This window comes from Temnothorax curvispinosus, unplaced genomic scaffold, assembly GCF_003070985.1.
Source record: "Temnothorax curvispinosus isolate PA1 unplaced genomic scaffold, ASM307098v1 QBEX01014262.1, whole genome shotgun sequence".
In the NCBI taxonomy this organism is placed as follows: Eukaryota; Metazoa; Arthropoda; class Insecta; order Hymenoptera; family Formicidae; genus Temnothorax; species Temnothorax curvispinosus.
Genome location: NW_020224042.1, coordinates 1 through 14,290, shown reverse-complemented (window position 1 = coordinate 14,290; position 14,290 = coordinate 1). Strand labels below are relative to the sequence as shown.

General features: G+C 43.4%; 2 protein-coding genes across 2 annotated transcripts; both read left to right on the top strand.

Moving 5' to 3' along the window:
• Positions 1 to 70: 70 nt before the first annotated feature.
• Positions 71 to 3,982, top strand: LOC112464481 (sorting nexin-14-like). Its single transcript, XM_025031485.1, has 9 exons — positions 71 to 395; positions 472 to 712; positions 801 to 1,184; positions 1,313 to 1,628; positions 1,705 to 1,860; positions 1,939 to 2,063; positions 2,199 to 2,257; positions 2,546 to 3,390; positions 3,473 to 3,982. Exons 1-9 carry the CDS (start codon positions 313 to 315, stop codon positions 3,877 to 3,879), a joined length of 2,616 nt encoding a protein of 871 aa, XP_024887253.1. The 5' UTR covers positions 71 to 312; the 3' UTR covers positions 3,880 to 3,982.
• A 2,421-nt stretch (positions 3,983 to 6,403) lies between these two features.
• On the top strand, positions 6,404 to 14,235 carry LOC112464492 (protein decapentaplegic-like). The gene is made up of 2 exons (XM_025031502.1): positions 6,404 to 7,554; positions 12,765 to 14,235. Exon 2 carries the CDS (start codon positions 12,796 to 12,798, stop codon positions 13,261 to 13,263), a length of 468 nt encoding a protein of 155 aa, XP_024887270.1. The 5' UTR covers positions 6,404 to 7,554; positions 12,765 to 12,795; the 3' UTR covers positions 13,264 to 14,235.
• Positions 14,236 to 14,290: the final 55 nt, after the last annotated feature.

The following is a 14,290-nucleotide window of genomic DNA, read 5'->3' as shown; positions in this document are numbered from 1 at the left end:
CGGAAATATAAAATAAAATCGACTCCTTTTCCGCGTTGTTCTTTGTTTCTATCCACCGCGATTCGCCGCGGTTGCAATTGAGACTTTTCACAGCACCTAGACCTAAACACTTGTCAGGGCGTCGTAGAGTCGCCATTTGAAGCTGTCATTTGTGGAATTCAATAAAAGAGACGACCTGTGTGATGTGTCTCGGTGCGCCGAGGCCGCCGAGAAAGCTTCTTCGATTAAAAGTGGCCCTGTGATAACCACAAAAATGTTTTATTAGACAAAATTATCTCTCTTTAGCATCGCGTGCTATTCAACAGCGACGAGATGCAGGATCTATATTTTTTTAGCGCCGCAGTGTCGGCGATCATTGTTTTCCTTATCACGTTTATCGTGGTTGTGTTTAATAGGTAAATGACATATTTGCCAATAATATGTATGAATTATTTATATGAGATTTACTCTATTACTCTACTCTTTTTGCAGCATTGCGTGGGTGTTCATTGTAGCCGGTATTTACGTGATTGCCAGTCTTTACGCCGTTCAGCTGGTGCAATGCGTCGACAGTTTGCTGACGAGGTTCAATATAAACGACAAGTTTACCACGAGATACGAAGTTAAGGATTCGTGCAGTGTCTGCAGCAAGAACACCTGTAAAAGGCACAAATTGCTGCCGCATTCAACCAAGGTCAAAGTACCGAAGGACTTTGACCACGCATTGGAGCAAGTAATTAATCGTCACACATCTTACTGTCTCACACAAATTTTATTCTTTATTTGTCGGCAAGAGACACGTGAATGTATTTATTTTGTAGCTTCTGGAGGATGTACTGCAAATTTACGTCTGCACATGGTACTCGGATTTCTCGGCGAACGAGGCTTTCGTACAACAGTTACGTTTAGCTATAACAACAGCGGCGAAGAATATCGCCATTCGATTATTACGTGCAAACACAGCGACCATCGCCTTCGACGGCTTGATTCCCCTGGCCATACAACACGCTCAAGATTGGAATGCACTGCTCAAAATGTCCAAGTCTGAAGTGAAAACGCCCCAAGATTACATCGGAAATTGCTTGAGCTCCAAAATTCATCCAGCTGCCTATTCAAGGGAAGCTGAGTTGAATTATTTACGGGGATTAGTCACCGCGCTGCTACCGCACTTATTACCCGCCATACATGTCTCGACAAACAATAAGGTGATATTACGTTCTTTCAAAATTCACTCCAGCTTTTGCATTTACTGTATACTTATGTATTTGCGACATTTATGATATAAAAAAAACAATTGTGTCATACGCTTCTTTCAATTCATGTGTACTTCTAGGTGATACTTCGAGAAATTTTAGCAAATTGGGTGCTCTTACCGGCAATTGATGCGCTCGCGGATCCAGAAAATATAAATATGCTAGTGACATTATCCACTCACCGTGACACTACTCTATCTAACGCTGCAGAGAGCATTAGCGTACCGATATTGCAATCTTGGGTGACAAATCCAGCGATGCATTCACATATCACGCACAGTTGCTTCAAACCATCTTTAAATGAAATCCTGAATGATCCTGAGCTATTATATATGTTTATGCAGCACATCAAAGAATCAGGACCCATGAATCTTTTCCAATTTTGTTTAGATATTGGTACATATAAAACTTTTGACAATCTAATCTAATATAAATATTTTAATAACTTATAATTTACATTATTTAATTTTAGACGATCTCAGTAAACGTATGTTAAATCCGGAAATGTCAACTAGTGCTGAAAAAAGCTTATACACAGATGTTCGAAATATGTACACGGTATATCTTGATCCTGATGGCTCAGAATATTTATATTTACCGTTGCATATATCGAAAGGCATACGACAAAGTGAGCGATTTGTAAATAAATAATTTTAGTTTCAAATACTATTATACGGATTATACATATATACATGTTTGTTTCCAGTACTGGAAGGTGGGCCAGAAAAAATTCAAGAATTGCGGACATCACGGCCTTTTTATCAAGCTCATCAAGAAGCACACGCGCTTCTAGAAAGTACTTGTCTACCATCATTCCATCATAGTTACCAAGTAAAAGACATTTTATGATTTATCTTTATTATTATTTATTTTCCATATTATTTTCAATATTTTAAATCCTGATATATTAAATTTAATAATGAAATTTTACATTCTAATAATGTCTTTACTTATTGTGTGTTTTAGTTATATAAACTCTTGTGCGGTCACTTGTCAGAACAAACAAAAGCTACTGCAGCAGCTAAGTAAGTAAACTCCTAAGATGTGCATACCTTTTTAAACTCATCATACATTTTAATCCTGTTATTTTATTTCGCGATTGATTACTTTTTTATTATATGTCTCAGTTATAGTTATAATTACCACGTATAATAAACCAGAAAAAATGGCAGTTTTCTAATAGCGTTCTTTTTAACGAATAAAAATTAAATGGATGTTACATCTTGTAAATTTAGACATAACTTATACGTGTTAGTTCTTAATAAAATTTGCACAATTATAATAATTGTATAAACACGTATATTTGCTTACAGTAGTGCGAGTGGAGGTACATCTACTCCTATGCGATTCAATAATCAACTACAAGGCAAGGTCGATGGTGTTTTACGCCCAACTACAATCGACGGTACGCCGTTTCAACTGCATGACGCCTACCCGGTCGAAGAAGTAGATTGCACAGCTCGAGCGTATAACGAAATCAAAGGCTTCGGCGATAAGAGTCATCGCGACTTAACGACGTGGCGAGTCGCCGTCCCACACGTGGACGGCGGTGGCACGCAACCGGTGTACATGATTGCCGTTCACAGCGTAGCGGAGGCTAAATCGTGGACGGTCTTGCGGCAGGATCAAGATTTCTATACGCTGCGAACGCGACTCGCCGAATTCCACGGTGACAAGGAATTAAATGACTCGCCGTTACCGTCGCGCAAAAATCCACACTTGTCCCTCACGGCTAACCGTCAACGTTACGAGGAATTTCTGCAGAAGTTGTTGTCCAAACCGATGCTGAGAAGCAGCGAGCTCCTCTACACCTTCCTCACGACGCCAAACTTGAAACCGTATTTCGCAAACTATAGCACACCTGACATTGGCATTCTGTATCAGAGCATGGCTTACAAATTGCGGAAGGAGAAGGGGCAACATCTCGATAAATTCATGAGCACTTTCTTGGCGTCCACGAACACGAAATACGAGCACATGGATATGGGTGTCGAGCCGTCGAGCGAGCATCTCGGCGAAACGGAGAGCAAAGGTAGAAAGCTGATAGACGAGGTATTCGGCAATAATTTAAATCTTCCAGTTACTTTCCAAAATTTGCCGTGCAGTCTACCGCAGCGGGATCACATGAAAGGTGCAAGTTTATGCATCGTTGAAGCTCGTAAGTCCAAAATTTATATTTTTCAAGTGCGTTCACGCAATTATTTATGACGATTGTTAAAAATGATGTCATTACGTTGCAGTTGATGGTCTGCTAACTGTACCTCCGATTATTTCGCGACTTTTCTGGATGTTTGCCTTTTTATCGCGTAAAAGACTAGATCCTATTGTGAATGCGGTGTTCTACAACACTCTAGTTAAGCTTCTGAGTGGTGGCCGCGCTTCCATCGTCGTCAAGCTTCTGCACGCGAAAATAGTGGGCAAAAATTACATGAAGGACTTTCCTTCGCAAGGAAAAGGTCGAAATTACTACGAAACGGCGAAGGAGGGGCTACATTCCTTGTGGTGGTTAATGGGATTTTCCAAGCCTTGGAACAATCTCATGGATTCTCTCTTAGACCCTTTACAAAACGCGCCATTCAATAAGCATCTGGCGTATCTTTTACTAGATCACCTCCTAGTAAATCTTTTTCCAGAAGTGACTGCATAATGTCACTCATTAACGATTATAAAAACGAATAGTTGTATATAATATTAATTCTATAAAGCTATTTGCATATACATATATATATATACAATATAAATATTTCTTGTACATATAACATAATAATTTTGTAAATAAAAATTCTTATCGAGATCTGAATAAAAAAATATATGGAGGCGAAAGCGAGAGAGTAAAGCATTCTTGTACGATGAAAAGAAAAATAATAAGTGTAATACATAAGTAATAAAATTCATTGGGATGAATCACTCGAATGGATCGGATATTTTTGTATGATAAGAAGAAAAATAGCGATAAGAGTACTAACAAGTAAAATTCATTGTAATAAACTTGTTGAAAATATACCCACAAACGTAGACTCAGAAATCGCAAAAGTATACTAGAAGGAACTGCACGACGATAATTTCATGGAAAAAAAGTGGAAAATATTAATTCAGAGATCTTATTATATATTTTTTTATTTCAAATAAAATGCTTTAAATAATAAAATAAATGTTGCATTTCAATAAAATTGACCGCGTATCACGTGACGCTTAATCGATAAAAATCATGACTGTATTATGATACATTGGTAGACGATAACATCGTTATCTTCTGTAAATTTGATCTGTTATCATATGGTGATTTTATATTTTCTTAATTGGCGATTTTTAATTTTTCTTTTCCAATTCTTCCGAAAGAAATAGCACAAAAAGCTAGCAAATCTTTTATTTTTATAGAATAGGGTCGTTGCATAAAATTTTTTTATTAAGCGGTCTGATAGATCATGGCATACTTTCTTTGTAAACTTTTTGAATTTTTGCAATATCTTCAAAATTGAAGAAAATATAGTACACGAAAATGTGCGTGACGTCATAAGCTTGTTGCGAAATCTTTTGAAGTTGCCGTCATCAAAGAAACTTTAGAAAGCTATAACTTTCTCAAATTTAGGTTTTTTTTTTAAATTCAAAAAGTATTAAAAATCGGCTTAGATTCTCTACATTAATTATGGATACCGCTTAATAAAAAAATTTTATGCAACGACCCTATTTTATGCTTACCTGTATGTGTATATTATAATGATTATCGATGAATATTAATATGTACATATATACGCGGTACAGATAGGATATTTATTATGTAATTTACTTTTACCTATTAAAACTGTTCCGCATGGATTCATATAGTTTGCAGAAAATTGCACAGTAATTGATTATAATTCCTAAAGTCATTCAAACGTTATACACAGATGAGATTTCCGGAATTTTTCCGCAGTCAATAATATTGATAAAATGATGATATCAATATCAGAGTAACGTAAAATGTTCTCTATTCGCAAATTTTAGTTGTCGCAATAAATATCAAACGGAATTTTTACTCGGTAAAATTGGTATTTAAAAATTATGATACCACTTTTATCGTTCTCTTTCCAATTTCTATATTTATACAGTATATGTACGTGTATCCTCGAAATTGATAAGGACAATTATGTTTTACCAACGTTTGCTCTCCGGCAACGTCCGATCTTTATTTTCCCGACATAAAACAATCTGTTTACGATTGTAGGATCGTAGTTACGTGACTTCCGTGCCGAATAATCGCTAAAACCGACTGCCCAAGAATTCTCTACGGAAGACCCGGATTGATACAGGATACAGTTCCCCGAAAAAAGTAGAGACGTCGAAAATGAACGGCGGAATAGGGTTGGGGACCACCGCTCGCAGGCAAGGAGGCATAAGCGATGAAAAGCGAGACGGGATGGGCGGGTGGGCGCTCCTAGGGGAACGGAGGAGGGAGGACCCAGCACCGGCAGACTGGCTGGTGCTGGTGAAGTGGTGAAGCAACTCCGAGCTGTCCGAGAACGGTAGTGCGAGCGAGGGACGATGACGTGTCCAGCGAGTGGAACAAGGAGGAGGAAGTTTGCGCAGGAACGTCGCTGCGACGAACGTTGCGTGACGTTCCCCGAAGGGGGGAGGTACGAGTTCTTGTTCCTTTATTTATCTCCGTGCTTTGCCGTTTCGTTGCACTTGCTTGAATTTACTTGACGAAAATAATTAAAAAAATTTCAAAATATAATAATTAAATAAGTAAATAGTAAACTCTTGCAAATTAAACGGCTGGAAATTTTCGTCGTATATAGTCACGGATTGTTTCTGTGACGGTAAACTCGAATCTAGCGTGACTCTAGCCGGGAAAACAATTTAAAAAGACGTCGAATTCGCTTTATCTCGATATGATTCGTCGCAACGATGTATCCGGACGCGGATAAAAGCGTCGGTTTGTAATTTTTCAGCAACCGGACACCACATCATATATTTACATCGAAATCGCCGAGACCTTATGTCCAGGTCACACACGATACATCGTGGATCGACGCGGCGGGGCAAAAGGGAAACGAAACGCAGTGGATGCAGCGCGCGTGGAATGCACCCGGGACGGCGGGCGTCGACGCAGCGGTCCTGGAGTCGGCGGCCAACAGGGCGGTGGAAGAGGAGGGAGAAGGGGGGGCCTGTGGCCTGTCGTAGAAAAGAAAGGGCCAGTAGAACGGAGCGAGCTGGAACGGGGTCCTGAAGCGCACGTCCGAACGCGGCCTTGCCTAAACCTCGCGATAGTTCGCTCGCTCGCGGCTGCGCGGATACCCACGTTTCCTGGGAACAGCTCTCTCGCCGTGTTTCGCGACATCTCTTTCGAGAGAGAAAGAGAGAGAGATAAAGAAAATAAAGGCGAAGGAAACGCGAGAGGAGACGCGGGAGTGTCCGTTCCGTCGGGAAGTGCTGGCGCGCGCGCGTATATCCTGGCGATACGTATATCGCAGCAGCAGGTAGAAACGGGAGGAAGCGAGCGCAGCGCGAAGGAGCGAGGGAGGAGAGGATCCGCGCGTTATACCCTGCGCATCGGCGTGGAACTCGGCGGGGCCGGATTCCGCGTGCCCTGTACGTAACGTAGGTGCGTGCGTGCGTGCGCGCGTACGTACGTACGTACTTACGTACGTGCGTGCGCGCGCGGGGACCTGTTGATAGGTCGCGCAGGTGTACGAAGGTGTGGGCCCCGTCCCCCACTCCGGCTTCTCCCCCCTTCGTTACCGCCACCGCCGCAGGCCGCGACCGCCGCTGCCGCCACCGCCGTCGACGACGACGACGACGAGAGTCCGAGAGAGCACACTCTCGGTTAACGCACGGCGCGTTATGACCGCCTGATCGACGAGAGGATTATCGGTGGCACCGCCGCATTGGCCGTCATCGGGGCCCGCGACGACCGTATATGGTGCCGTGGAAAATAAAACAGCGCATTCAACGAGGAGAATAACAATCGTCGCGAGCGCGGATTTTGAGTGAAGAGAGCGCGCGCGCGCGCGCGCGCAGGTGTTTGTGCTGCGTGAGTGCGCGAGAATCCGTCGGAACCGTTGGGATCGTCGTCGAGACGTCGACATCGTCGTCGTCGCTGCTCCGTTCTCGGGAGACTCCTTCTTTCCCCCTTCCCATCTCCCTTCCCCGTCCCTCTTTCCGCGCCGCTAGCGCGGGCCGACCATCGGCGGAACACCGGAGAGTGCCCTCCTGGTTTTTGCGTTGTGGACCGCGCACGCGAGTGGTGCCAGTGTGAGGTGAGGTTACGCGTGGTGCACTCGTCAGGCCCCGACTTGAGATGCCGTGGCTGTTCAGACTACGGACTCACGATTATAGTTAGGTGAGCAAGAATTTCTGCTTTTTCTCTCTCTCTCTCTGTCTCTTTCTCTTTCTCTACCTGTGTGCGCAACATTTCTCCTTCTGTCTTTATCTTTCGATCTCCTCTCCTGTTTTTTTATACATCTATCTTTCTTTACTCTATTCTCTCTCTCTCTGTCTCTCTCTGCTTCGCGACGCGCGCGACGCACTCGCGCGACCGCGAGATTCCTTCTTCTATTTCCTTTCTTTCCCATCGCCGCGTCCCACCGCTCTACTCTCCGACCCACTTCTTCCTCAACCTCCTCAACCGTCGCCGCGCTCATTGTCGCCGCTGCCGCTACCCCGCCATCAGCCTGGCCCGATTATTTTAGACGATGACGCGCCTCTACGCCTGTATGTGACTCGCGCGCACTTTGGAGTCTTCGGAGCACCGCGCGCGCTCTGACTCCGACCTTATCCTTGTATATTCCAGCGCGCCGCATTCCAGCGCGCCGCTGCCAGGCAGCGGTGCGCGCGAATGCGAATGCAAATCCGTCGGATATGTGTTGTTTCCAGGTAGAGGCGACGCGTGCGGAGAACGACGCGCGGTGCGGTGATTGTTTACCGCCGTCGCCGTCGCCGTTCTCGCGCCAATCGCGAATTCCGTCAATTGAAGGGGGGCTTGGTAACGAACCGGCGTGGCGTGGCGCGGCGCGGCGCGGCGGCGCGAGTGAATTCCTACGAAATCGCCTCGCCGCCCATTAACGAACCGCGGGGACCATTTGGGGGCCGTGCCGAGCACGCGGGTGGTCTCCCCGAAAAATGTCCGGCGAACGGACGTTTTCCCCCGTCGCATACCTGACGGCTCGGATCGACTCTCTATCCGTCGGACCGCCGGTGGTCGACGAAGGGCGGACGCTGGGACCGCTGCAGCCGCTACGCTGTTTATCCGCGCGGCGAGGCACCTTTTGCCAAGGAAGGCGCGCGCGCGCGCGCCCGCACCCACCATTATGCACCGCGAGGAATGCAAGCGTGACGAGCCTTTTCCGCGCGAATGCGTCCATCGGTAAATTCATTGTCCTTGAAAAACAAGTTGGTCGCTACGAGAGAGGCGTTTCTCGAGGAAAGGATCTACATATTACCTAACGCGCAACGAGAGTCGCGAGCTCTCGGTCGGCTCGCGCTCCCGTCGCCACGCCACATCGTGCCGCGCCGCGCGGTTCCGTGAGCGAGCCAGCGCGCGAGAGGCGGCGCGGCGGCGGCAGACAGCTTGGCTCTGGTCCCACCAACCTTTTCTGCCCCGTCTCTCTGATCACGTTCGTGCCTGCCAGGGCCGCGCGAGAGGACCGCGAGCCCTCGTGCCGTGGATGGGCTTAAAACTGCGTATTTCACACAGTATCCCACCGAGCGGTACAAACCGCCATATTGCGTCCCGCTGTTATCTGCCAAGCCCGAGTAAAGACACGCGATCGGCGCGAATCGGAGTCCGGACAGGTCCGAACTTGTCGAACAGCAATTAGCGTCTAATTTCCAGCTCCGTCTTTTCCTTTTCCCACGAATGCGATCGTTGTAGCTACATTTGTGGGTAGAAACACATTGAATAAATAGAGTTATAAATATATCGGAATGGTTGAGAACAAGAGGATGAAGGAACATGAAGAAAAATATTAAGTGAAAAGTATATGAGTATATATGAAGAGTATGAGGGATTTCAAATATCGCCGCGTTTGCGAATATGTATATAGCGAAAGAAAGATCTTTCATTCTCGTGTCTGCGTCCTCATCCCCGGAAAAAAGTATCCCCGACGGCAAAAAAGGAATTATTAGACTTAATTAGCGTGCGTGTAGCATCGCTCTTAATGAGAATACCGTGCGTGCACGAATACCGAGAACTCGTGCCCCGCTCGTGTGCTTGTTTTATTTTATAAAACCGAGAAGAGGAAAATATCGCGTTCAATTACGAGAAGTGGTATTTTCCCAATAATGTATCTCCTTAATGCATATCCATTATACGCATTATGATTCATTCGAATGCCTTGCGTTTTTCCGTATTTAATCTCACGTTGCTAAGACGTTTCTATTAGAGCACTCCTTTTCCTATCCGACAAACGAGATGTCCCTTGCGATATCCCTTTACTAGATCCCTCTAATAAGAGTCGCGACATCGGATATAAGAGAGAAAGAGAAAGCGATATACAATAAGCGATATACATTCATATCGCTTTCTCTTTCTCTTTCTGTTTATCGTGCTTTTGCCGAAATTTTGCCGAAATGCGAACCAATCAAAATCAGCTGCTCTGTGTCGCGACTCTTATTAGAGTCTACCCTCTACCCTTTACGATCTCGAGGGATCGTTAACTTTCTTGTATCGGATGGGAAAAGAAGTGTTCTAATAGAAACATCGTGTGTCGAACTATTCAAACTTATATTATAACTTATCGATGATTTTTGGTCATCGAGCTTACAACGCTTTAGTCTTAATCTGCTTCAATGGAATGTTTATCTAAAACTAACGCAACTCTTACACGTAGAGATACAAAATTTTTATGGCGGAATGCGACATATATTACGTATCTTTAGTTATTTTTCTCTTTTTAACGTAACTCTTTAATTCATGTTCGTCGATTGATATCATAGAGAGAATATTCAAATTAAATTTAAACTAAAACATCATTATACGACGACGAGAGAGGCTTGTTTTCGCCTCTCTCTGGCAATATCGCGGAGTACCAGCGCGGTCTCCCTGCGATACGACAATCCGTTCTGGCGTAACGCTAATGGAGGAAGGCGTTCGCCAATCTTACTTTAGTATTTTACACTGAATGAAATCGAGAGTGTGATCGGAGGGGCGAGTGGAGGGGAAGGGGACACATATCTGTTCAACATCCACAGATAATGCTGCGGGCGCGAGCGAGTCACGGCGCGCGGCGCATAAATATTCCGCCTTTGAGAAACGCGCACGCTTAAAATCGCGGATAAAACCAGTTTCATCCGGCCAACCGGCGGAACTCTACCGTTAATGCACGCGGCAAGTATGTCACGGCACAACATTGTTCGATTGATTCCGAAATTATTATACCAAGCCGCGAGCTCGTAACGGAGCCGGCCGTGGCGTATGTTACGCTGTCTGGACGGCGAGTGGAAGTCGTGATTTTTTCGGGGCGCGGATATTTTCCCAGACACGTCTAGAAGTTGTAAATAATAATCGCGTGCGTTTAAATGGGGTGGCTCGGTTAAAATGATGAGGAAAGAACCAGGCGAGTGGGATAGATGACTCGCTTTAGCAAGTGGCGTCCAAGTCACGTTCAAATTCTCTGATCGGAATTTATATTGTTTTCCGGTTTTCTGGCTTTTGTCGACCAGAGATTTTTCACTTCATTTTTTGATGAACAATTCCAGTATTTTTAACAAATCGTTTATGCGCGCTTATACCATCACTGATTCGATTGATATTCCTTTCAAGTTTATCGCTTTATCATGTCTTTAACTCATAATTGCATTGAGAATCCGTAAAAGTTTTGCATTATAGATACGTAGATGTTGATGAACTGTTATGTATTATTAAATCTTGATTATTCATCAAACCATTACATTGTGATATTTAAACTCGCCAGGCTATACTTATTGTAAAACATGCTTTTTTTGCGTACTTACTCGCGCTTGTATTGTTACTAATAATAGAGCAAATTAAACTGCATAAGAGAGCTAGCTATTAAATTATTAAATCTAGCAAGAAGTAATCATGTTCAGCTGGGTATGCAGTCTCAATTAAAATATCAGCTCAATCAACAGTAAAAGGTGAATGGGGTGAATGTATCTCGAATAATTATGATAGTATTATATTACGACACAAAAAGAAGTTTATTATGTTCACGCGATCGTCATACTCCCCGTTAATCTTGCTCGTCTAATCCGTTCCGCGAGGTCGCGAGAGTATTTTCGAATCACCGTATATAAGATCGTTAAAAAAATATATCCGCTTGAGAGTAAGAGAAAGCGATTACTTTGTAACGGAGCCTGATTCGACGAATCTCTCCACATCCATTGGCAGGCCCAGGAACCGATGACCAATCGGATCGGGCCCTGGGCCTGCTCTTCCTCCGCTTTAAGGCTGACCAATGCTGACCAATACTGACCAATGCTGACTCAGAGAGTCATTGTGCAGCTCTGTCGAGTAACATTTTTGATAGTCTTCGCTGTACCTCGAAAGATCACGGGATTAACTAGATTAAATCAAACAAAATTTGCGCCACTTTTTTTTCCCCACGACAAACCGTGAACAAATGATGGAAATTAGCGCAGAATTAGTTAATTTAATTTCACTAGTTGACTTCGTGGCGCTCCAATACATGATTTACAATAAAGCTTTTATTAAAATTTGTTCCAAAGTTATTAAAAAATTTATTGAAAATATACAATCTCTGTTGTACAAATTTTATTGTACCCTCGTTAACGTCTCAATTTTACCGCGCGTTCTTTGATAGACTTTTCACGGTAAAAAAGAAGTATCGACGAATTTTTCCACGAAGAAGCAAACCTATTCCCAAGTAATTGAAATATTTCACCTGAAAGCTGCATTTTGTGACTCATCGCTTTTGTATTGGCTGTTTAATGCGACCAATTACCGCAGGGATTGAGGGATTATAATTTATCTCTGAGGAAAGGTCCTCCCATCCCTTCCCCGAATTCCTTTTAGACCGTAATGCACTTCCCTGATGAACACCTCAGTCCTACTGTCGTTCTGCTAGGTAAAAGGTGCCTCTTCTAGTATCTTCCGTGATCTCCTCTGATTTTTCCTGTAGGAGACCAGCTAGTAAAAATCCGACTAAATTGCCATTGAAATCGACTGTAAGGATATTCGTTCTAATATTACTTCCTTAAAAATCACAAAATTTCTATAAAAGAATAAAAATACCATTTATTAAATACTTACGATTTAAATCAACAAATGTTACATAATCGCGCGCGCGTCGATGGTCCTCAATTACGTAATGCGATACTAATTTATAACCGCGCGATGTGTGTTCATCGAATAACGGAGTTCTATTCTGCGCCCGCGACCATATGATCTTCAGTCTAGATTTTTAGAAGCTCAGTCTATATAGTTTCTTTCATCGAGAAGAAACGTAAGAAAGATCTTTTTTTTTTCGAAGTGGGATCTAATCTGGAACCCAGAATCTAGATCTGATTGTGCAGCAGCATATCGATAACGGCAGCTCCTTTTAACGGCGTTTCTTCTTTTCGTGCTTCCAGGGAGGTAACGTGAGTGAGTGACGACGTCACGATGCGCATGTCGCCGCCGCTGGGGTTAGTGCTCGTGGCAGCAGTCACGCTGCTAGCAAGCGCGAATGCTAACGCGGAGACGAGCCTACGCATCGACCCGGACACGGCCACGGCGTTCTCATCATCGTCGTCGTATCGCTTCGGAACGACGGATCGGAAGGATCGCGACCAGGTGATAGCCGGGATGGAGGCCAGCCTGCTCTCCCTCCTGGGCCTCGCGAAGAGACCGAGGCCGCAAGGCCAGGCCTATATCCCGCACTCGCTTAGGGAGCTCTACGACCGTCAAAACGCCATCGGCATCGCGGACATCGCGAAGCCGGGCATTCACGCGCGATCGGCTAACACCGTTCGTTCGTTCCCACACATCGGTAAGTTGGACCATTCTGACCTTTACCCGGGTGCATTGCGATTAGAACGTGAAGAGACGACTCGCATAATTTCGAAAGTAAACCTACGCAAAATGAAATAAAGTTGCATTAACAACATTAATTGAAAATAATTGAAGATAATCTTGTTAACTCAATAACAATATCAATGAAATGTTTTATTAGAGCAAGAGCATGACGTATTTGTTCCATTAATACTGTTATTGAATTAACAAGATTGTTTGGAATTAAACTTAATAATTAACCGGTTAATACAACATCATTTTTATAATAAAGAGAGAATCGATGCACATGCGAAGTCACATTTGAAGATAGCTCGCTTACGTTCCTTGATTTTGATTGTTTTGGAAACAGTTTAAAATTTATATCGTTACCAGCAAAGTATCTTTTTACAAAAAACAACTGAATAACGCTATCAAAACGGAATTGAATTAATTCTGTCGGCAAATTTATACCATGTTTCGAACACAGTAGTGTATAAACAAACCTTTTCAGATGTAAATGAGCAAAATAGTTGCAACGGATTCACAAAATTCGGTTTGTTTATAAATTATTCGTTGACAGGAGCTTAGACAGAAGAAATCATGGTACATGTGCATTAACGATATATCTCAGAAAGATATGATTACTTTTGAATGAGTTTGTCTTACTGTGTCCTAAAAGGATGAACATATGCATAAAATCGATTCTGTCGTGTGAATAAACACAAGAGTCTTTACTGTACACGCGAAACGTGAATCAATGAACGATGGTAAGAACTAGCGAGTTGGAATTCGTAATTCGAAAACAGGTTGGCGACTCTTTCGACTCTCAGTGAAAGTGCAGTAGTAAACGGAATGCAATGTGCGCCCGTTATCAATCGTCATTTCTTCGACGTCGTCGGCAAACGTGAATGACAAATTTTCGAACTATAGGACTCTATAATTCCGTACCTTTTAACATATCGACGCGATGTAAATTCTCTCTCGAACAGTGTTATGCGGCTTTGCAGAACAGATTTTCGGGATCTTCGCTTTTGCACCAGTAACAAGTTAAATAACGTCATATGTCGCCTATATTGAAAAAGAATAAAATATAAAATTTTGCAAGTCTGACGTAAATGCAAAATAT

What these genes read in the sequence shown, in the direction of transcription:
- LOC112464481 (XM_025031485.1), top strand. Translation starts at nt 313, where the DNA reads ATGCAGGATCTATATTTTTTTAGCGCCGCAGTGTCGGCGATCATTGTT. An exon ending in TTGACCACGCATTGGAGCAA is followed by an intron (nt 713 to 800) that starts GTAATTAATCGT and finishes TTTATTTTGTAG; the next exon opens with CTTCTGGAGGATGTACTGCA. An exon ending in ATGTCTCGACAAACAATAAG is followed by an intron (nt 1,185 to 1,312) that starts GTGATATTACGT and finishes GTGTACTTCTAG; the next exon opens with GTGATACTTCGAGAAATTTT.
- LOC112464492 (XM_025031502.1), top strand. Translation starts at nt 12,796, where the DNA reads ATGCGCATGTCGCCGCCGCTGGGGTTAGTGCTCGTGGCAGCAGTCACG.